Below are 24128 nucleotides of genomic sequence, written 5' to 3'. Positions count from 1 at the left end.
TAAAATTTATTGTTTCCTTTCACCTAAAACTTCTCTGACTCAGTTATTCTAGTTTACTACCTTTCATTCTTCTTCATTTTGTGCTTACCTACCTAACCTTTAGGATCTAGCTCAAAGATTTTACCTTCATTCAAAGTCCTGACATTATTTTGAAAACTACCTCTAAAATAATAAACACCCAGTATGCCCAACTTAAAACTACTTTACTGTCTGGAATTTTCACTTCCACTCTGCCTTAGCTATTTACCACCTTATCCACAACATCATATTTGCCACTGGATAGAATTTAATTTTTAATTTTTTTTTTAACTTTGTCTTTTTAGGGCAGCACCCATGAATATGGAGGTTCCCAGGCTAGGGGTTGAATTGGAGCTAGAGCAGGCCTACACCACAGCCACAGCAATGCCAGGTCTGAGCCACATCTGTGAGCTATACACCACAGCTCATGGCAATGCTGGATGCTTAACCCACTGAGCAAGGCCAGGGATCAAAAATCTGTGTCCTCATGGATATTAGTCAGATTCCTTTCCACTGAGCTACGACGGGGATCCCAGAATTTAATTTAATATTAGAAACTCTGAACAAATCTCTTGACCATTTACCACTGTAAATGTCTCACTCTTTTGCTTTAGGACTTTAAGTTTCTGGAACTCACAGAGATGCATAGTCCCTACAATATCACCTGTCTTCTGATTTACCATCTAGCTTAACAATTTATTTTGTTATCTCCTACAGGTTGATCCATATCAAACTTTTGGCTCCACTGTGCAATCTTCTTCTCATATCCTCTGACAAAATATTCACTCACTTTTTCCTATATCTTCAAATGCTTCCTCTTTATGCTTTTATCAAGACTATCTTGATTTAGAGACCACTTTTAGCAATACCATCACTCCATCCTCTCTCCATCTCTTAGCACTCACTTCAAAATAGTTTCCTTTGTCAGCAGTTCAAAGACCTATCTAAGGTCACAGGTAGTTTCTTTTTTGCTAAAGCAGTGGATCATTTTTGGTCATGTGTCACTTGAGCCTTCAATTGCATTTGATATGGGATACCACTCTTCTCTTTGTTTTCTGTTTGTTGGTTTGATTTTAACTCTCTCCCCCCTTGATTCTAAGATATTACCCTCACTTTTGTCTTCTCTGACATCTCATTCTCAGACTCCTTTGGGGACTGCGATCATTCTTTGGCCTCAAATATTATTACTTCTCAGGTTCTATTGTCAACACTTTTCCTTTTTAATTGTACATTTCTTTCTTATTTTGTCCTCTCAAGAATTCCCATGGTTTAGAAAATATCACTAATGGAGTTCCCGTCGTGGAGCAGTGGTTAACGAAACCGACTAGGAACCATGAGGTTGCGGGTTTGATCCCTGGCCTTGCTCAGTGGGTTAAGAATCCGGCATTGTCGTCAGCTGTGGTGTAGGTTGCAGATGTGGCTCGGCTCCCTTGTTGCTGTGGCTCTGGCATTCACCGGTGGCTACAACTCTGATTAGACCCCTAGCCTGGGAACCTCCATATGCCACAGGAGTGGCCCTAGAAAAGGCAAAAAGACAAAAAAAAAAGAAAAAAAAAGAAAATATTACTAATGAATGAAGTCAAAACTGTTTCCTCAGAACTTTCAACTGTATATTAAACAGCCAATGTGGCATTTCAATATCTTATATAAATTACCACCTCAGAGTGATTCACTAGAATTTTGACATACAAAGCTGGGGGAATGGATTTAATCTGGTAACATTCTGCTTTTGGATCTCTCAGTATTTGTAGTAGTTTGATAATGAGAATCCATATCAATCCTAGGTATTTTGTTTATATTTGAATAAACTAATTAATGTAAACTTTCCCAATCCTCAAACAAGTGAAATATCCCAATTATAAGAGCAACTATTTGTGTATGTATGTATGTAGGTGTGGATGTGTAGGTATGTATATATACAGTTATATTATATCTATTACAATTCTTAGATTGGTGCTGCAATGGAATTTTTGTGAAAGGGACCTCTGACTATTAAATAAATGACTACTACTTTAAAATTACCAATTCTATGACATTGGTATATCTGAAATCTGCAAATCACCATAATTTTCATAGTCACAGTTCAAGTCTTTGTAATTTTTAATCTAGATACCCGTAGAAGCTCTCAAAACATCCCCAAATTAGATAACTTTGTTACCTCTACTCTTTAAAAATATTTTTTTCTTAAGAGATGAAAACATTAAGATTCAACAATATAACTTGCCCATGACAAACAAGAAAAATAATAGATTATCATCTCATAATTTAAACCTAGTCCACAGACTTTTGCAATTAATTAGCGACAAGGCATTGACTCATTACAGGGAGAATGAATTTATCATAAATAACTAATATTTCACTTGATTAAAACTATGGTGCATACATAGCTTCTGCCAATTCTTATCCTTCTTCAATAAGAGGACATACATTTATTCAAATCCTATAAAATCAAACATTCCTCTGTGCTAGGCAGTCTTCTAATCATTGCATATATAGTGGTCATAAAAATGATTATAGCTACCTGTTCTCATGAATGTTACTCAACAGTAAGGAGAAATATACACTAAATATCTTAGCAGGTAGACAAAGTAATTTCATATAGAAAGATAAAAAACAGGGTAATGGGGAAAGTAACTGGGAATTAGTACTGGGATATCCTCATTCTGATGGTATAAGGAAAGGCAGTGGATGGAATAGTTGAATATAACAAGGTTTAGTGCTTTCCAAGTACTGAGACAGAAAGTTGGGCAAAGTAGTTAAGATCATTGATTAGGTGTGATTAGAGTTATGGATACTTGAATTAAGTATAGAGACAAATGAAAAAGTGGGAATAATAAGAAACTTACCATAGTGAAAATGGCTAACATAGATAATTGTTGGGAAACTCTTGGAGAATCAAAAGATATCTATTTGCAGCAACATCGATGGAAGTAGAGACTCTCATACTGAGTGAAGTAAGCAAAAAGAGAAAGACAAACACCATATGATATCACTTATATCTGGAATCTAATATACGCACAAATGAACCTTTCCACATAAAAGAAAATCATGGACTTGGAGAAGAGACTTGTGGTTGCCAAGGGGGAGGGGAAAGGAGTGGGATGGATTGGGAATCCAAAGGCAGATGCAGATTACTGCCTTTGGAATGGATTAGCAATAAGATCCTGCTGTGTAGCACTGGAAACTATATCTAGTCACTTATGATGGAGCCTGATAATGTGAGAAAAAAAAATGTATACATGTATGTGTAACTCGGTCACCATGCTGTACAGTAGAAAATTGACAGAACACCATCAACCAGCTATAATGGAAAAAAATAAAAATCATTAACAAAAAAGATATCTAAGCTAGAAATACTAAATTAACTAGGAAAGGATGGTAGTGACAGTGAGAAAGTAAAAGGTTTGAAATATGTTTTGGGGAGGTGATGCATCTATTGGTGAGCAAGAAACTCTGGGGAAAAGTGAGAGAGTAAACAGAGAACATTTGGATGAATAGATCAAGGTACTAAATGGCAGGGAATTAAAGTGATATTAAAATCACCTACAATGGGAGTTCCCTTCGTGGCTAAGCAGTTAATGAACAAGACTAGGATCCATGAGGATGCAGGTTTGATCCCTGGCCTTGCTCAGTGGGTCAAGGATCCGGTGTTGCCATGAGCTGTGGTGTAGTTCACAGATATGGCTCAGATCTGGTGTTGCCATGGCTGTGGTGTAGGCTAGCAGCTGCCGCTTTAATTTGACCCCTAGCCTGGGAAACTCCATATGCCACAAGTGCAGCCCTAAAAAGCAAAAAATAAAAATAAAAATAAAAAAATCACCTAAAATGATAAATGAGCAGTGGTGGAGAGAATGTGCTGAGTTATCTCTTCAGTGATTTAGATGGAAATACCAGACCATCAAAGATAGCAACAAGAAGAAATCATACTATTTAGTGAAGTCTAATGACAGGCATTCTCTTAGGAGAATGAAGAACAGATGTTTTGGATTTAATAGTACAGAGGATTTTTAATGTATTTTTAGGCCCACAATTGGGTGGGTTTGGCATAAAGAGTAAACTCCAGTTGAAGAAGATGCAGAAAAGTTTGATATTAAAGTACAAAGAGGAAGGGATTTTGAGTGAAAGTTCTTAATTTAAAAGTTGTTGTTAATGACAGACTATAAATGCCCTACAATACACGGAAGGAGTCTGAAGAGGCATGGAGAGGCGGACAGTCATGTCTGATTAGCCGCTGTGCAAAGCTAAAATGGTAGAAGTATTATGTCATGATGGATGCTGTAGAACATGTGAACAGTTAATGGTATCTAAAGTAAATAGGAAAGTAGGTCTGACGATCAATCCTGATGGCTTTATATGTATGGCAAGTAATCAGGTGAACAAGCTGGTTACAAACTTAAACCAGGGAAGACAAAGAAATAGCTTTGCTGTATTCGGTATACTCCTCTTCCTATCTCACATTTTCTTGCTCTGTGCCTTGTGTCTTACTGTGAGATTGGCTTGTTACTTTATGTCTCTTGCTTTCATAGTCTTTATTTTATAATCCTAAATATTTGTTTATACAGGTCAGGTTTTAAATATTCCATTTTTAGAATCATGCCTGTGTTTTATAGAAGGCTTGCTTTGTGGTTGCTGATTACACAGTGTTATTGCACTTTTTCTTGTTTGAGAACTTTGTAATATCAGACTCTAGCAGATGCATTTTCTTTTCAAGGTCAGCAAATTTATACGCATTGGTGGATGCTAGTTTGAGTGTTAAAATTTTTGTTGTTGTTTTTGAGTGTTAGATAGGAAGTGGTTCTGTTATTTTTCAAACACCATCACATATTTTTGCTGGTTTCCTTGGTTCCATTTTAGCTTTATCACTTAATTATTGAGGTGTCATTTATAAGACTGCAAAGAAATGCTCTACAGGGAATAAAATGGTTCATTTAGTTCTAGTGAAATACTGTACTAAATGAATCATTTTTTCACAAATAAAACAACTGATTCAACAATATTAAATCACCAGAAAGTATTTTAGTAGATCAAGGAAGAGGTGTGTATGATACTTCATGTTTAGTTCTCATGAAAAAAGAAACATAATTCACATGCCTTCCTTTTTGTTCATACTTTGAGGCTTTTACTGTTTGGAAAGAGAATAGTAGCACTAATTAATAAGGCAATATAACTAAATTTAAAATGCAATATACAGACGACCTTTTATGCCATCAGTTCTCCTATTGAGCATTCCATGGCCTGGTCAATACTTCCTGTCCCTTAATTTTGTTTTGTACACATGAAAACTTCCCATTGGAACAGGGCATTTACCAGATAGGAAGGGAGAAAGTTGATACAACTTTGGATGCTAGAACAAGGAAAATAGGTGCCCAATATTAAGAAAAAGTTTTGCTTCATAGATGTATAAAATTTTACTAATAAAACATAAAAAAAAATTAAAAATACTTTTATCAAAATCTGATATTAATCATTACTATTTTTACATTCTTCCTAAATTTTATGAGGCATTCAGAATGTTTTAAATCCATAGAATACTTTCCACTTTGTACATTATTGTTGTCCAGTGTTTTGGTTTTGTATACGAATATATATTATTTTTAATCATTATATTATATACTCAAATTATATATTCTGCTATGTTATATGTAATATTTACAAATGTGCTAGTTTCTTTGCTCACTATTGTTTAATTTATCTCATCTCAGTCCTGGAGTCATTTCTCTTTCTCAAAATTAATTCTTCAGAGGTTCATCTACTAAAAGACAGGAAGGGTCTATTGAGTGTAAGACTTATCACTCTAATAAATAATTTTATTTTATATTTTCTTTAAAATACACTATATTTAGGAGTTATTTGGCCAATATTTCTTATTACTATCATATAGAGAACAAACTAGTTTTATCAGTAGGGAGAAGGTAGCAGGGAGGGACGATATAATGGCAGGGGAGTAAGAGGTACGAACTGTTACAGATAAAATAAGTTACAAGGAAATATTGTACAACATAGGGAATACAGTCAATATTTTATAATTATAAAGGAGTAAAACCTTTAAAAATTGTGACTCACTATATTGTACACCTGTAAATCTTATGATATTATAAATATGCTGGTTAAATCTTAGAATAATCAAGGAATTAGGGAATAAGAGGGGCTATGTGTATTCATTTTCCTTTTTCTTCACTTATAATCTTTCTTTTTTTTTTTTGTCTTTTTGCCATTTCTTGGGCCGCTCCCGAGGCATATGGAGGTTCCCAGGCTAGAGGTCTAATCGGAGCTGTAGCCACTGGCCTACACCAGAGCCACAGCAACGCGGGATCCGAGACGCGTCTGCCACCTACACCACAGCTCATGGCAATGCTGGATCCTTAACCCACTGAGCAAGGTCAGGGATCGAACTCGCAACCTCATGGTTCTTAGTCGGATTCATTAACCACTGCGCCACGAGGGGAACTCCTGTAATCTTTCTTTTACTCCTCTTTGCCTTGAGATTTACCAGGCTTAGCCACCAAATCATTGATTTAACGTAGGCAGGTGATTTTATCATTTTCAGTGTTACCTTTTTCATAGTTCAAGTATAAATTAATAGTAGATATGTTTCACAGATTTTTTTTTGTCTTTTGTCATTTTTTAGGACCGCACCCACAGTATATGGAGGTTCCTAGGCTAGGGGTCTAATAGGAGCTGTAGCTGCCGGCCTACGCCACAGTCACAGCCATACCATATCTGAGCCACATCTGCAACCTACACCACAGCTCACGGCAACGGTGGATCCCTAACCCACTGAGTGAGGCCAGGGATGGAACCCGCAATCTCATGGTTCCTAGTCGGATTTGTTTCTGCTGTGCCACAATGGGAACTCCTCAAAGATTTTTACAGTATTAATATTCTATGATGAAAAAGGGTCTGCTTATTATGCATAATAAGCATTATGCATATTACATGTGGTAGTCCGTGATTATTTTACAAATCATTTTTCTTAACTTAATTTACCTTAAACAAGGACTAAAAAATATATATTATTAAGATGACTGACAAACCCCGATGCAAAATTTCAAATATTCATTCTGTAAATAATATGGAATTAAATGCTTGTTTGAGAAGTGATATGTATCAAAAATTTTCAGCCTCCTTCCCACCATATACAGGAATTTATGTTACATTATCTTTTAAATACTCACATGGCAAATATCTATGAGAAGAAAGCAATGGTTAACTACTTTCAATGAAATTCTTATCTTGTACAAATACTCTGTCTTCTAATTAGCTCAAAAGCTATTTTAATAGCTCTTCTCTCTATTCTACTTAACAATATTTCAATTTTGAAAATCACTTTCATTTTCCCCTAAATCTCTTTTTCTTTAGATAAAATATATACAATGTTTCAGAATCATCTCATGAAAAGCAACATTTCAAGACCAATCATCAACATTTCAAGAGGCTATTAATAGCCTCTTGCCTATTAGCTTTTTTCAGTGTTGAGTCTAGATGATGTTCAAAACTCAGATCTGGTTTCATAGCACAAGAGACTTCTATCACCTCTTTTCTAGAAAATTAATTTCTTTATTTTACCATGTGCTTATAGTTCCTTTAATTTACTCACATTACACTCTTGCTTTATTTGCTTGTCTTAGACAATTATGCTGAAATGGGATGTTATTTGAAATGCACCTAGCAACTCTTAGTCTCACAATTGTTTTTCAGTTACACTTGCTGTTATTTTGGTTCATTTAAGGAAGTCATTTTAGACTAAATCAACTTCATTTCATGAGTTTAAGAGATTATTTTAAGTGTTTCTTTCCTATAGAATTTTAATGGCCTTCTATGTTTATTTTAGCATTAAAAATTATTAGTGTCAGTTTCTTTGGTAAGAAAAAAAATCCACTGAAGGTAAAATGCAGTGTCCTATGCTCAACAATTTACTATCCAAACCTCTTTATCAACTATTGGTGATAATTTCCTTTATATTCATTTTTATACAGGAAATGTCAATAAGAATTTCTACTTCATATTATTTTTTGTGCATGTTCACATTATGCCAGACTTTATTATTCCAGATTATTCCAGATACAATTCTAAGTATAAACATTTCTTTTGAAGTAATGTCTGGTTGTTTATAAATCCATTTAACTTTTTTCCATTTTTCACCTTTTTTAAACCCTTAAAATGAAAAATAAAATATTATTTATATATATAAAATCCATGGATTCTTAGCTTTTTTGTTTATGCTTTATAATAAGGAACGCATATTAGTCTTATAAAGACACAGATGTATCTATACAATTTAAGCTATTGAAATGAAAGTTCAAGAAACAATAATTAACCTGTTTATCCAGAATTCTATTCTAATATAATTCATTTCTAATCTATTCTATTTCTTTACATAATGCTGAGAATAATCCTAATTCTATTTTTCAACTTACTAATGGGTCACAACCCGCAGTTTAGAAAACCCTATCTTATTAAAATAAATATATTTTAATTACATGAAGACATTACTTATTTAGGATGTATTACATAGTGATATTAACATTTCCAATCATCAAGGCTATAACTGCAGGTCATGACTAGAATATGATAAGTGTTACACAAGTCCAACATTTTTAGTAATTTAAGATACTGGCAGATGCATTAGGTCTACTACATGGTTATAATTCAGCTGTGAGCCAGTTGTCCAAGTTCAGTGTACTCAGCATTTTAAATAATCTTCTATACTATTTATGCATGCTAAAAATCCTTATGAAACATATGTCCTTTATCCTTTATAAACTTTTTTTTCTCTGCTGTTCTTCGATCCTATTTCATCTCACCCCAACAAGCAAAGAACATTTCAGAAAATGTATGTTTTGCTTTTTGAAAAGATGACGGAAACTAATCTAAAGGCTTACAAAGGCAGATAATAACTCTTTTCACTAGGACACAGTGTTCAAAGATCACAACTTTAAATACCAGGCTTATTTCCTAAGTAGATTTATACTGCATCCTTGTTGAGAAAGTTGGAAGGACAGGGTTTTCCCTGAAGGTGTTTAGAGCTTCTAACTTCCCTGACCATTGTGAATTCGGCCAGTATTGACTCATTTAGTTCATAGACAGATCTATTTGCTTAGAATGATAGGGTTAGTTTTGCACTGGCATTTCCAACATTAAAGGCATCATAAAGTGCTATTGAAAATGATGTCTTACATGAATATTATTAAAATGGACAGAACTTGACAGCTTATGCACACTCATCATAGGTGTTCAATGACTATTTGTCAAACATAAATGGATTCTCATAAGTTTTGTATTTTCTCCAATATGCATAGTTAGAAATTCAATTAAAAACTGTAGACCTCTATTTTGCATTCATTTCCATGATATTTTCTTTGGCAGCAGATTTTCGGTATGAATAATAAAGGTAGCATTTTTAAATACTTTCAACGAATAATTCAGCATGCATCTGGAACATAAATAGCAATTATTAGTAAATACAAAACAAAACAAAAATACTCTTTACTTTCATATTTTCTAATTATAAAGAAGTATTAAGTGTTAAATGTGCCTTTCTCATTTGCCATGCTATTACTGCATTTTGTTTAGATATAATTCTAAACAGCTTTTAAGTTGTGATTACAAGTTTTGAGTTATGAGTATTTTGTCCTTGAGAATTTGCATGTATAAGACGTCTTTTTGCAGTAAATTTAGGAAGAATTGATTGGAATCATCCAGTTACGTCACATTACTCTTACTGACAGTTTAAAAAGTAATGTTTTGAAAATGAAATAACAATTGTGGAATATTCCTTTGACAATACTCGTCTTTTAATTTATTAGTTATCAAGTAAATTTGCATAAAACTGTACCTCAAAATTTAAAATTAAATATTCAATATGGACTTTAAAATAATAACAAAATTCAGTTTAAGAGAATATCATTATATTGTGATAACTGTGAATCAACTTTTTATATGGCAGTGTGTAATATTTTGATTTTCCTCTTCAAATAGAATTTTTAGTAATCTATTTACTCCTGATAGTAGTATAGGTAGGAGATACTAAAGTGATGTTTCTACTATAATTAATATGCACATAATATTAAAAGTCGACAGTTTGCATTATTCTGATGGAGTGCTTTACTCCTAAGAAAATAACCCTTTTTCACATGCTAACATTAAATAAATTCTAAGGGAAGTTAAAATTCTCTAGTTTTAAATGAAGATATTTATGCTTTTTTAAAGAATTATTTTCAAAAAAATACATGTCAAGTCACTTATCTCAGTACATGTCCACAAATTGAATGCATCTACACAACCAGTCCACAGATCAAAAAGGCAGAAAATCATCATCCCTCAAGCTCTTATCATGCTTTCTTCTAGAATTTCCACAGTGCTTGTCAGCCTTCTGCAAAGGGTAATCACTCTCTCCAATTCTGACTCTGCATAATCATTTTATTCACTTGCCAAGATCTAATCTGTCTTCCAATGAAAACTACTGCTTTTAAAATGTGTTTAAATCTGTGCTTTTAGGAGTTCTTGTCGTGGCATAGTGGAAACAAATGCGACTAGGAACCATGAGGTCTCGGGTTCGATTCCCTGCCTTGCTCAGTGAGTTAAGGATCCAGTGTTGCCATGAGCTGTGGTGCAGGTTGCAGACACGGCTTGGATTTGGCGCTGCTGTGGCTCTGGTGTAGGCCAGCAGCTGTAGCTCAGATTAGACTCCTAGCCTGGGAACTTCCATATGCTGTGGGTGTGGCCCTCAAAAGACTAAAAAAAAAAAAAAAAATCCGTGCTTTTAAAATGTGTTTATGTCTGTGCTGACAATTAAATGTAATTTTTTCATTGACTAGGTCCAAAGTGGTATCCATCTCGAGTAGGCCTGCAGCTAGAACGTGGTAAGAGTCAATATCGCTGATCTACTTATTTAATTTAGAATCTCTTTTCTGTCATCAACAGCTAATATGTATTTATCACTTACTCAGTGGCTAGTATTATAATAAATTTTTAGATATATTATCTCATTTGATCCTCCCAACAAGCTAGGGGTCCACTTTTATGGGAATTTTAGTCTCAAAAACATAAGTTTCTCATATTCACTGTCTGTATATTGGAGGCAGGATCTTTCTGTATCAAAACTTTTACTGTTGTTTCCTTATTCTATTGTCTCCTACTATATTCTAAAGAATACAGATAGCTCTTTTCCAGTTTTTTTCTGTTCAAAGTAGAATAAGGGAGGTAAGAGGAACAAAATGAATGAATTATAGGGAGGTGTATTATATCCATTAATAAGCCTCAAGTATTTCAAAATTTCAAACCCTATTCTCCATTCAGAAACATTTTAAATAAATATACAAAAAATGAGTCCTGATAAGACTCATTGTTATTGACATTGCATCAACTTGACCTCAAATTTGGACTTGTTAACTAAAAACTGCAGGTAGAATGTGAATTTTGAAGGATATTCAGCTCAGGTCCATGATAGTAAATCTACAAGAGGCATCTATTAAGGAATTTCAGTCTCTAGGTATTTCCATTCAATCATGTTCTGAATTTTATTTTTCTGCTGCTTTTGTTAACATTCAGGCTACCATTTCTTATCCAAGGACAAGTGATGAATTCCTTGGATTTCTTTAGGATGTTATGTTGGTTTTCATTGCTATCTTAAATATTCCATCTTTCTCTGAGACTCCACATTGAAAACATAGGAGTCCATGACATTTTTTTAAGTTGCATTTAATGGTCTCAAATTTTTCCAAACTCAAATGTTCAAAACAAACTCCTATCTTGCTAGAGTTTAGAACAGAAGGATCATTGTCTTGTTTATTTTTGCTTCTGCAGGGCATAGCATGTGTCCAGTACATAAATGCCTTTCAACACATGGATGCTGAAATAAAATAAAATGAAATAGTGGTATTGTTTTCTGAACTTGACTCTAATATAAAGAAAATAGAAATGCCATAGGCATCAATGTCAACTGTAATTTCACTTTGAAGGACACTATAAGGGACTAGGGAATTTGTTAGTTCAACCTTTCTGGTGAATGTGAGTTTTTGCTTTCCCTTTACTCATATACCTGGTTGAGTTTACCAAGGAGTGTTCTGAATAAAGTATAATCCTTTAAGTGTCCCTGGATAGGAACGTGATGACATATTTGAAAAAAAAAAAAAGAATCAATTAATTTCATAATGTAAGAAGGATACGTTACAAAGAAAGTTATTCAGAGTAACTCAGAATTTTAAACCTGACTCTCCTACTTACTTTTTTTTAAAGTCTTCTTTTGTATAGTAGAGCTAATTAAGAAGCTAACACATGTTTTTGTTTGTTTTTGTAGGGGAGAAGGTTGTAAGTATTAAGTGAGATTATGTTTATAAAGCACTACAATGATTTGTACATGATGGATCCTTCATTAAACATAGCTGTAACTATTAATATTAAGAAAAAGACTTGACACCCAAACAGCACAAGGCATGAATATGTACATATATTTGCTGCTAGGATATATCTGCCAGAATGACTGTGCTAGGAGTAGTGACACCATATAAATTTAGAGTCTTTTACAGTTTCCTCACACAAAAGACTGCTTAAACACAAATAAAAGAGCAAGCAATTGATTTTTATGGGGAAAAGAGCAAACATTTATTAAGCTTGGTGATTCTGCTTAGCTGAACTGAACCTGGCCTTACTTGGCTGATCTCAATGAACTGAACCTGGCCTTACTTGGCTGATCTCACTTAAACAGTGGCCGTCAGCTAATAGATTGGAGAGGACTGACTGGTCTAGGGTGGCCACGACTACAGTCACCCCTCTATTGGTCTTATGCTTAATCAGAATATTCTGGGCTTGTTATCTGGTGGAATTAATGGTACACATAAATGAGCACAAGCACTCAAGAATTCATGAGCTCCAGGCTTAGAACTGTCATATGATCCCTTGTCCCACATTCTATTGGTCAAAACAAGACGCTAGGCTCAAGGAGTGAGGAAACAGACACCAACTCTTAATAGAACTTTTAAAAGTCATATTATAAATGGTGTTTATATAGTAACAGTGAAAAACTGCAGCCATTACTGCAATAAATCTGGCATACAAACTGGTAACTAAAATGTCTATTTTACTATGATTAATATACTTCATAATGTCCTAGAAGTACAGGGTCGAATTTCTAATTCTTAGAATCATTAAATTTGTATAAGAGAAAGTTGAAGCATGAGTAGAGTTGATGCTTTTCTTTCCATCCCTTACTCCAACCATCCACACCCTTTATAAACAGCTTTATCAAATCCCTAGGACTAGAAATGTGTACTTTAGTGTCTGGTCCATTCTCGGGAGAAGATGCCTCCTGCCCCAAGATGTATTACTTGAATTAATTTAGGCAGAAAATTCAGGGGCCTTAAATGAAGTATAACATAGAAAGATGGCATGAGCTCCCATTAGGCATTCAATTCTTTGACCCCACATATTTTACTCCCACTGGGAAAGGACATGAATATGGAATGCCAAAGAAAGAGGTCCCTGATTACTGTATCTAAGAGTGGTGTGATTAACTATATGTCTACATTCTGTCAGCTTGTTTTATCCAAATATTGTAATGATGAATCCACATTAAAAAAAATATAATACTAATATTCTTATCCTTTAAGTCAATAGGGGTGATAAAGCAGTGGAAACTATTCCCTCCCCAAAGATGTCAATATGTGCATGTTGGAAAGATGTTTTTGGTACATTTTTAAGTGGTACAAAGTCATCATAAATTTTTGTCCTTAACATTTCTTGTTATATGTGATTGCCACAATGACATTACTGACCATCTGGATGTCAAAGTCTTTACCTTGAACCATGTTACATCAGCTTTCTAATGTTGTGTAATAAATTACCACAAACTTAGCAATTTAAAACAACACTCATTTATTAACATGAAGATGTAGTATGGCTGAATTCTCAGAGTATCACAAATCCAGAATCAAGGCATCAGCTGAGTTGAATTCTCATTGAAAGACGTTTGAGAAAAATCCTATTTTCATATTCAATCTTGTTAGCAGAAGCCATCTTTTTTTATTGTGGTACAAAGATCTCTATTTTCTTACTGGCCGTCAGTTCCTAGAGGCCACTTGAATTATTGGTCATGTGGTCTTCTCTATTTTTAAACCAGCAATGGTACCATGACTCTTCCTAGTATATCGAATCACAATGTTCCTCTTCCTAACTCCTTCATGCCAATTTAAAGAATTTGTTATTAGCAGGGCCATTTGAATAATTTCTTTTTTTTTCTTTTTTTTTTTTTTTTTTTTTAGGGCAACACCCAGAGCATATGGAAGTTCCCAGGCTAGGGGTTGAATCAGAGCTGTAGCTGCTGGCCTACACCACAAACATAGCAACATGGGATCTGAACTGTGTCTGCAACCTACACCACAGCTCACAGCAACAACAGGTCCTTAACCCACTAAGTGGGGCCAGGGATTGAACCCATATTCTCATGGATACCAGTCGGGTTTGTTACTGCTGAACCACAGTGGGAACTCCTGTATAATCACTTTTGGAGCCATATATCATAACCTAATCAAGGAAGTGATGGCTGTTGTATGCATGTTGGATTTATCATCATTAATATATAAAAATCATATATTTTCTCTTTTAAATATCTGTAACTATAACTGTAAATCTATGTCTTGGATTTTGAAAATCATCTAATTATCATCACTATTTAACATTTTACTCTTTCAATAATAGAAAATGAAAGAACATCTGTTCATGATTGGAGATAATATAAATCAAAAATACATTAGCATAAAGTATTTTATAAATAACAACAAAAACAACAATGAAAACAACACTAATAGCATTATACTTGTGAGCTATATCCATGCTGGTACATAGACCTCTAAGCTACTCATTTTTCTATATGTGCAGTATAATTTTGTTTGAATAAAACTAAATATAGTTATTTGTGTCTCATTTATGAACACAAGATGTTACAGTGTTTTTGCTATCATGAATAATACTAAAAAGAACATCTCTGTACATATCTTTTAGTACACACATTCCAGATGTACCTAACGTTTATTGTTAAGAATGCAACATTTCTTTTGCATCTTTTCTGATATAAGCTTTGTTTATTTTCGTCTTATTTCATAAGAAACCCATTCTCCATAATCTTTGTTGTATGTTTTCTTACTTCGAATGCCTGGAGTGCTAGAAAGCTTAGTCTGTTTCCATTCCTTTATTTTCAAACTAAATATACAAATATTCTTGTCCTGCCCAAGGTTTTAAATGTTAATGATTTTTAAATACCTGTAGACAGAGCTATCCAACTGCCAAATTGAGAGCTCCCACTTGAAATTCTAATAGATATCACACATCACCCACATCCTAGCTAAAAATCTTTATTTCTCCCCCAAATCCGGTATCTTCCTCAATCTTCTTCATGATTGTTAATGAGATTACAACATACTTAGGTACTCAGGTCAAAAGTCTAAGCACTGTCTATATCTCACTGAATCCTCTCAAGTTGAACTTGCTTGCTGTTCAAAGTATGTCTGGAACTGATGAATTTTTAACATTTCCAACAGTGCCATCATAATCCAAACAAACTTTATCTGCTAGTTGATGAATTTTTACTTCCCCCTAAGGGATCTTGCTTCCTTCCTTCGCAGTTACCACACAGCATCCATCATGATCCTTTAAAAAGTTGAATCATGCCCATCCCCAGTAGAGTGGCTTTTGACATCACTGTACTCCAAATGATGTATCCCATTGTAAAATAATTTATAGAACAGTTGATATGTATATCTACTGACATGCAAAATCACACTTTAAAATACCTTATATCATTTGATTATGATATCATTTTATATTACATTTCTCAGAACACAGTACAGTAATAGCTAATGGTAGTCCGTCCTGTGTTTAGATAGCAATGGGAAACCACTGTGTGCTTGAAAATTTGCCAGATATACTTTATAAAATGGGTTTATCCACATTTTATTTTACTTTAAAGATTACGCATTGCAATTAATAAGTAAAATTCACCCTTAGTTCTTACCAGGTTAATATTAAAAATCATTTATCATTATGCCTTGAAATTGTATTAAAATGATATTTCCTTTTCGTTTAAGGTGGGCCCTTTTTGAAGGACTACAGAACCATTCAAAGTATTGCAGTTTCCTCCATTATCACACTCTATTTTACAGACCTAGGTCGACAAGTCAGTTGGACCACAGTAAGTATCAATTTGAAATGTAACATACATGCCCTACATTTTGATGTGATTTTTTTGTTGACAGAGAAGACATTCCCCATCAAATTAATTCATAGTGAAACAAAATACCTCACTAATAATATTTTAAATTTTCCATTCTTGCTATTATGATCAGGGGCCAAAATTCCACTGAAGTGTTGGAAAAATAGAAATACATGGTTGAAAGAAGGAAGGTAATTCCTTTTTAAATGTCAATCTGTCTTATGACAGCTCATTTCTTCAACTTTTCCTTCTGTGAGCCTCAGCATAATGGGACCCATTTGTCATTGGAAAGAGGGGAGATAGAATATTCAGTAAAAATGTTCCAAGGCAATGCGGAGGGCATTTTGAAAACTAAGAGTGAAGGCAGAAGACTTCTTTGTGTTGCAGGGAGTGGGGTATACTTTTGGCTCTCTTAAAGGAGGAATTTTCGAAGTGATGGCAACTGAATCCAATAACACTAGAAGAATGAACACTACATTGAAAAAAACAAGGGGGGCTAAAAAACAGAAAATACTTGACACTACTCCACAAGTACTGAGCTATTCATGAGAAATGGAATAGATGTAATAGCTTCAGTAGCAAGAGGAAATATAGTGTGGTATTTTGTGACAGGCAGTGAAGGAGTTAATGTGATAAATAATTTTGACACTGATATACAAAAAATAGTGTAATCATTCTATTTTTCAATTAAATTAAGCCTATTTTCCTCATATTATTCAGACTATTAAAGTTGCTTCTGATTATATTCTATTTTGTATTTGTGATGTGATTATACTTTTAATATTTTCTATTCAAATGGCTTTCTTTTTGCCAGCATATGCTTTAAATTTTCCTTTTATAAGTAATCAATTTTTAAAATTATTCCAGACACAGGATAATTTATAATATTCTCAAAAAGATAAATTCAAGTTCTCATTTACTAATCAAAATTGTTGTCATATGCTTTGCTTTCCCAGCAATCTTTCCTTTAACATGCATTATTCCTATATTTAGATAATTACTTTTAGTATGTTTGGTTAAATGGTTGCTTTCATTTCCAAGATTTGTTGAGCTTTTGAGGACTAATTTTTGCACTAAAAACTAAGTTTGGAGTATTCTGAATCCTTGTGAAGTAATGTTATAATATTTACAAAACAACCTACTAATGCATATATCATGTAAGCAAAGGGTTTAATGTTTAAACGTGCTATCTACAAGACCATTGCTTTTAGAGATTTTAGACTAGCAGATTTTGATCTTCAAAGGTTGAAAATATTCAGGGTCTTTGTTCACGTTTATGATTGAAAGGGAATTCTGTCTACCGAACTTGTGTCAGAGTGAGAAGCAATAACTGTGAGTTCATTAGAAATTCCAGCTGCATCATTTGGATAAGCACTGAGCAGAAAAAGTGCTAAGGTGGAATTCTATGAGAATTGTACTAGAAAATTATAGCTTATTTGAGAGGAAAGTCATTTAGGTGACAAAGAGAACTCTGAAAATAGGCTGGATATTTTAAAATCAACCCTATGGTTCACACATTTTTCTTCAAATGAGTCAGTCCTATTAAATGCTAAAAATATACACATTATATTGCAATCACAGCACTTTATATCAACTAAATTATACAATAAAAGCAACATTTTACCTCACATAACATACTTGCACATTTATAAAACATTAAAGTGTACTTTAATAAAAGCATTATCATAAGTTTTCCCTTTTGTAAGAAATAGTCTCTTTTAATTTAACAAGGTCAAAATTAAGACTTTAATAATATTTTTCATGAAGTAAGAGTGTATTGTTACAGAGTACTGAGAAAATTCTTGCCTCGTGGAACTTACTGGAAGATTTAGGAGAAAGGCTTAATATATAATAGTGTAATCCCTATCATAAAAATCCTATTAAGAAAAGATCTAATTCTATTTTCACCATTTACATTCATTCATGTGTGTATAGTCCTAAGCAACTTATCTCTTGTATAGATTCATGTATCTATCACCAACATAGATACAGAACTGCTCATTCCCAGAAAAGAATTCCCCGTGTTTTTCCTCTATTCATTATTATTCACATGCATTTTCCTATCCTGGGGTAACTACCAATCTTCTTTTCATCTCTTTATTTTTGTCATGTGTGCTATGTAAACAGAATCAAATTTTTTTTTGTGAGATCAATATTTCTTTTTTTTCTAAGCATAGTGCCTTGGTATTTATCCTAATCGTTGCATCAATATCAATATTCAGTTTCTTTTTGTTGGTGAATGATACTCCGCTGTATGTATGTACCTGAGAGTATGTTTAATTATTCACCCACTGACAGACATTTGAGTGGTTTTCAGTATTTCGTTGTTACAAATAAAGCTACCTCCTGTATCTGTAAAGGTATTTGTGTGAATAGGTTTTTATTTTTCTGGTAACACTGTTGAGTTTTACATACCAGTTCTTTGTCTGATATGTGGTTTGCAAACATTTTCTCTCAGTTTTAACTTGTCTTTTAATCCTCTTAAAGAAATTTTTATGCAAAAAGTTTTCAATTTTAATGCAGCCTAATTCATTAATACCTTCTTTTAAAGATCTCGCCTTTACTATCAAGTGTAAGAATCCTTTGCCTAGCCCTAGCCTGGGAGATTTTCTTCTATGATTCTTCTAACAGTTTAATAGTTTTATATTTTATACTTTTTAGATTTTTTTTTAATCATTCAAGCTTAATACTTTCTCTTTGTTTGCCTCATGCATCCTATAATCCATTTTCTGCTTTTTGCTGTTGTTTTTTTCTTATCCCATTTGGATTGTCATGTTTTCTTTTCTCTTAGCCTCTCTGTTATTTTGGTAGTTATATCTTCCTTTTCACTAAATCTAGAGATTACCTAAGAGATTACAATATGCATTTTTAAAATATTAAACACTAATAAAAATGTTTAAGTTTATGAATGTGAAGATACTGAATGGACAGTTGAATACTTTTAAGATATTTGGGCTCCTCCTAACTTTCTATTGTTGTGGTATATTTTAATTTTCTATAGATTTTAAAGCCAAAATCCACTACTATACATTCATATGGTCAATCTTTATTTAGATTTAACTTTTTTACTGGAATTTAATTTTTCCCTTTAAAACTGAACTGACATTTGATATTATTATCTTTCTTCCTGAAAATACCTTTAGCACTTTACTCTGATTCTAACTCAATGAGTTTTCATTCTTGTTCATTGTAAATGTATCTACTTAACTTTTATTCACTTTTTTAAAAAAAATTAATTATACTTGAATTACATTGTTCTGTTAATTCCTACTGTACAGCAAAGTGACCCTGTCATACATACATCTATATACACTTTCTCATATTATCTTTCATCATGTCCCATCACAAGTGATTGGACATATTTCCCTGTGCTATACAGCAGGACCTCACTGTCCACCCATTCTAAATTTAACTGTTTGCATCTATTAACCCCAAACTCCCAGTCCATCCCACCCCCACCCCCTCCCTCTTGGCAAACACAAGTCTGCTGTCCATGTTCATGAGTTTGTTTCTGTTGTGTAGATATGTTCATCTTCGCCATATCTTAGATTCTGCATTTAAGTGATATCATATAGTATTTGTCTTTCTCTTTCTGGCTTACTTCGCTTAGCATGAAAGTCTCTACTTGCATCCATGTTGCTGCAAATGGCATTATTTTGTTCTTTTTTATGGCTGGGTAGTATTCCATTGTGTATATATACCACATCTTCTTAATCTGTTCATCTGTCGATGGGCATTTAGGTTGTTTCCATGTCTTGGCTGTTGTGAACAGTGCTGCAATGAACATAGGGGTGCATTTATCTTTTACAATGAGAGTTTTATCTGGATATACTCCAGGAGTGGGATTGCTGGATCATATGGTAGTTTTATATTTAGTTTTCTGAGGAATCTCCACACTGCTTCCCATGGTGGTTGTTCCAATTTACATTCCCACCAACAGTGCAGGAGGGTTCCCTTTTCTCCTGCCCTCTCTGGCACTTGTTATTGATAGTCTTATTAATGATAGCCATTTGGACAGGTGTGAGGTAATACATTAGAGTTTTGATTTGCATTTCTCTAATAATTAGTGATGCTGAACATTTTTTCATGTGCTTGTTAGCCATGTGTTTATCTTCTTTGGAGAAGTGTCTATTCAGGGTTTTTGCCCAATTTTTAATTTTTTTTTTTTTTCTGTTGAGTTGTATGAGTTGGTTGTATGTGTTGAAGATTAAGCCCTTGTTGGTTGCATCCTTTGCAACTATTTTCTCCCATTCCACAGGTTGTCTTTTCGTATTTTTCTGTTTTATGTTTTTTTGTTTCATTGCTTTGCAAAATCTTCTAAGTTTGATTAGGCCCCACTGGTTTATTTTTGTTTTTATTTCTATTGCCTTGGGAGAATGGCCTAAGAAAACACTGGTATGGTTGATGTCAGAGAATGTTTTGCTTTCATTCTCTTCTAGGAGTTTTATGCTGTCTTGTCTTATGTTTAAGTCTTGAAGCCATTTTGAGCTTATTTTTGTGCATGGTGTGAGAATGTGTTCTAGTGTCATTGATTTATATGCAGCCATCCAGTTTTCCCAGCACCAATTGCTGAAGAGACTGTCTTTTTTTCCATTTTATATTCTTGGTTCCTTTGTCAAAGATTTATTGACCGTTAAGTGTCTGGGTTGATTTTGGGCTTTGTATTCTGTTCCATTGATCTGTATGTCTGTTTTTGCACCAGTATCACACTCTCTTGATTACTGTAGCTTTGAAGTATTGTATGAAGTGTGGGAGAATTATGCCTTCTGTTTTTTTTGTTTGTTTGTTTGTTTTTTCCCCTCAGGATTGCTTTGGAAATTCTGGTTCTTCTGTGGTTCCATATACATTTTTGGATTGTTTTTTCTAGTTCTGTGAAAAAATGCCATGGGTAATTTGATGGATATCACATTAAATATGTAGTTGCTTTGTGTTATATTCCCATTTTAATGATATTAATCCTTCCAATCCAGAACCATGGGATATCTTCCATTTCTTTGAATCATTTTAAATTTCCTTAATTAATGTTTTATAGTTCTCAGTATATAAGTCTTTCACTTCCTTGGTCTGGTTTATTCCTAGTATTTAATTTGGGGGGGGGGTATGATTTTAAAAGACATTGCTTTTTGTACCAATTTTCTAATATTTCATTGTTAGTATACAGAAAGGCAACCAATCTCTATTTTCTTGATTTCTTCTCTGATCTTTATGATTTCCTTCCTTCTACTGAATTTAGGTTTTTTTTTTTCTTTTTCCCATTCCTTTAGATGGTAGGTTAAGTTTTTGATTCAAGATTTTTCACCTTTTTTGAAGAAGGCCTGTATCACTATGAACTTCCCTCTAAAAACTACTTTTGCAAACTCCCATAGATTTTGAATGATTGTAATTTCATTGTCCTTTGTCTCAAGGTATTTTTTTTTAATTTCCCTTTTGATTTCATCATTGAGCCATTGGTTTTTTAGTTGCATGCTTTTTAGTTTCCATGCAATTAGTTTTTTTCTCATTTCTTTTCCTGTGGTTGATTTATAGTTTCATGCCATTGTGGTCAGAGAAGATGCTTGAAATAATTCCCATACTCTTAAACTTGTTGAAGTTAGTTTTGTGACCTAGTATGTGGTCAATCTTTGAGTTATTCCATATGGACTTGAAAAGAATGCATATTCTGTTTTTCTTATAAAGTAATGTCCTGAAAATATCAACTAAGTCTAACTGTTCTATTGTGTCATTTAGGATTTCTGTTGCCTTATTGATTTTCTGTTTAGAGGATCTGTCCATTGATGTATGGTGTTAAAATCTCCTACTGTTATTGTAGTCCCATCAATTTCTCCTTTTATGAATGTTAGTATTTGTTGTACTTATTTGGGTGCTCCTGTATTAGGGGCATATATAGTGAAAAGTGTAATATCCTCTTTTTGAATGGATCATTTTATCATTAAATAGTGTCTTTTTTTGTGGCCTTTGTTTTAAGGTCTATTTTGTCTGATATAAGTATTGCAACTCCTACTTTCCTGTCATTTCCATTCACATGAAATATCTTTTTCCATCCCTTCACTTTCAAGGTATATGTGTTCTTTGCCCTAAGGTGAGTCTCTTGTAGGCAGCATATTGTAGGCTCTTATTTTTTTTTATCCAGTTTGCTGCTCTATGTCTTTTAATTGGAGCAATCAGACCATTGACATTTAAGGAAATTGTTGATAAATATGTGTTTATTGCCATTTTAAACGTTGTTTTCCAGTTGATTCTATGTTTCTCCTTTGTTCCTTTAATTTTTTTGTTGGATGATTTCCTTTTACTTTATGCTTGTGTCCTCTTCTTTTTAGTTCTTGTGAATTTATTTTTTGGCTTTGATTTATGGTTGCCTTGTTTTTCAAGTATGTTAACCCTTTCCTATATCTGCTTGTTTTAGCCTAATAGTCATATAGGTTCATACACATTAAAAAAAAAAAAAAAAGAATCTAGATTTTCTTATTTTCCCTCCTCATGTTTTATGATTTTGATGTCCGTTTTTACATCTTCACGTGTATACTTTTGCAGTTTCTTGTGTTTATTGTCACTTTTCAATAGTTGTGGTTTTTTTCTCCTTTTAGATCTGTATAATGGCTTATTTAAGTGACTACTTTCCAGTTGTGATTTCCTCTATCCTATATCATCTTACTTCATTCTTAAAGGAGACCTTTCAGTATATCTTTTAGAATAGGTGTAGTATTTCCCTGAAAAAATGGCATTATTTTGATTTTTGACTCCCATAGCCTTTGCTGAAAAGTCTGCTATACTCCTTAAACTAAATTTGCTTTTCTCTGGCTTATTTAAAATTTAATATTTGTTTGACTACAGCAGAGTGATTATAATATGCATAGTTATGAATGTAGTTTCATTTACCCTGCTTTGGGCTTTTAGTGTTATCTGAGTCTACAGTTTGATGATATATTTAATTTGAAATATTAGTATAATATCTTCATCTTTTGAGTCTCCGTTATTCTTTTGTATACTCCATCTGGATTCATATTATGTTTTCATGTTTTATTTTTAGAGTTTTCAAATATATGCTTAATTTTTCAGTATTTTCTTTTCTTTGAACATTAAAAGATTGTTTTCTAAAAGTGTATATTTGATAATTCTGTATTTGAAACTTTAGTTCACTTGTTTTCAATGTTTGCTGTTGGTATTATGTTTATGGTCACTATATCTTCCCTCCTTATATACCTTCATATTTCTTACTTAGTGCAGGAAAATTTACGTAAAAAATTTAAAGATAACTTTCAAAAAAGAAAAGATAATTTATCATTCTACAGATGGATTAATGATACTATTGAGTATAGGTCATTTAATCCAATCCACGGCTGAAATGATTTCAGGCTGAATTCAGTACTTATGAAGACAGATTATTTCTGCCTCATCTTCACTCCTAATATATAGCTCTGCTAGGTCCTAACCCAAATCCTAGAGGTTTTATAAAGTGACCTCTTTGTATCTATTTTATAAGGTGACCTTTGTATCTATCATTGAAAGATACAAAGCAATAATTTTTGTACTTCCCTTCTCAGACATTCTTAAGAGATCTCATCTTTTAAGCAGACTTCTACAAGGCTCCATATCCCAGAATAATCACTACTTTGGAGCCCAATTTAAAACACCCTGACCTACAGTGACTCAGCCTTTTGGAACCTGAAAAACATTTCAATTGATTTTTCTTCCTTATCTCATTAGGATGGTTTGTTTGAGTTACATGGGGATAGAATTCTCCATTATATGTTATTCATATAACAGTTGATTTTTTAAAACCTCTCTAGTATTATATTAGCTTCAGGAGTACTCACTGAGTACACAGTGATATTACTATTAGGAAATGTTCCCATAATTTTACTTAGTAGCTCTCCTATCTTTAGAAAGTTAAGTTTCAAAAAATCCT

The 24128-nt window shown here is 33.3% G+C and overlaps 1 protein-coding gene across 1 annotated transcript in view; it reads left to right on the top strand.

The window, feature by feature from the left end:
* TECRL (trans-2,3-enoyl-CoA reductase like) overlaps nucleotides 1–24128 on the top strand; it is a 103575-nt gene that overhangs the window by 47750 nt on the left and 31697 nt on the right. The window contains exons 3-4 of the mRNA XM_047799298.1: nucleotides 10836–10880; nucleotides 16098–16201. Coding sequence (XP_047655254.1) covers nucleotides 10836–10880; nucleotides 16098–16201 — 149 coding nt within the window. The remainder of the gene's footprint in view (nucleotides 1–10835; nucleotides 10881–16097; nucleotides 16202–24128) is intronic.

The sequence above is a fragment of the Phacochoerus africanus genome, chromosome 10 (assembly GCF_016906955.1).
Source record: "Phacochoerus africanus isolate WHEZ1 chromosome 10, ROS_Pafr_v1, whole genome shotgun sequence".
NCBI classification, from domain to species: domain Eukaryota; kingdom Metazoa; phylum Chordata; class Mammalia; order Artiodactyla; family Suidae; genus Phacochoerus; species Phacochoerus africanus.
This window is presented reverse-complemented; position numbering and strand designations above follow the sequence as displayed.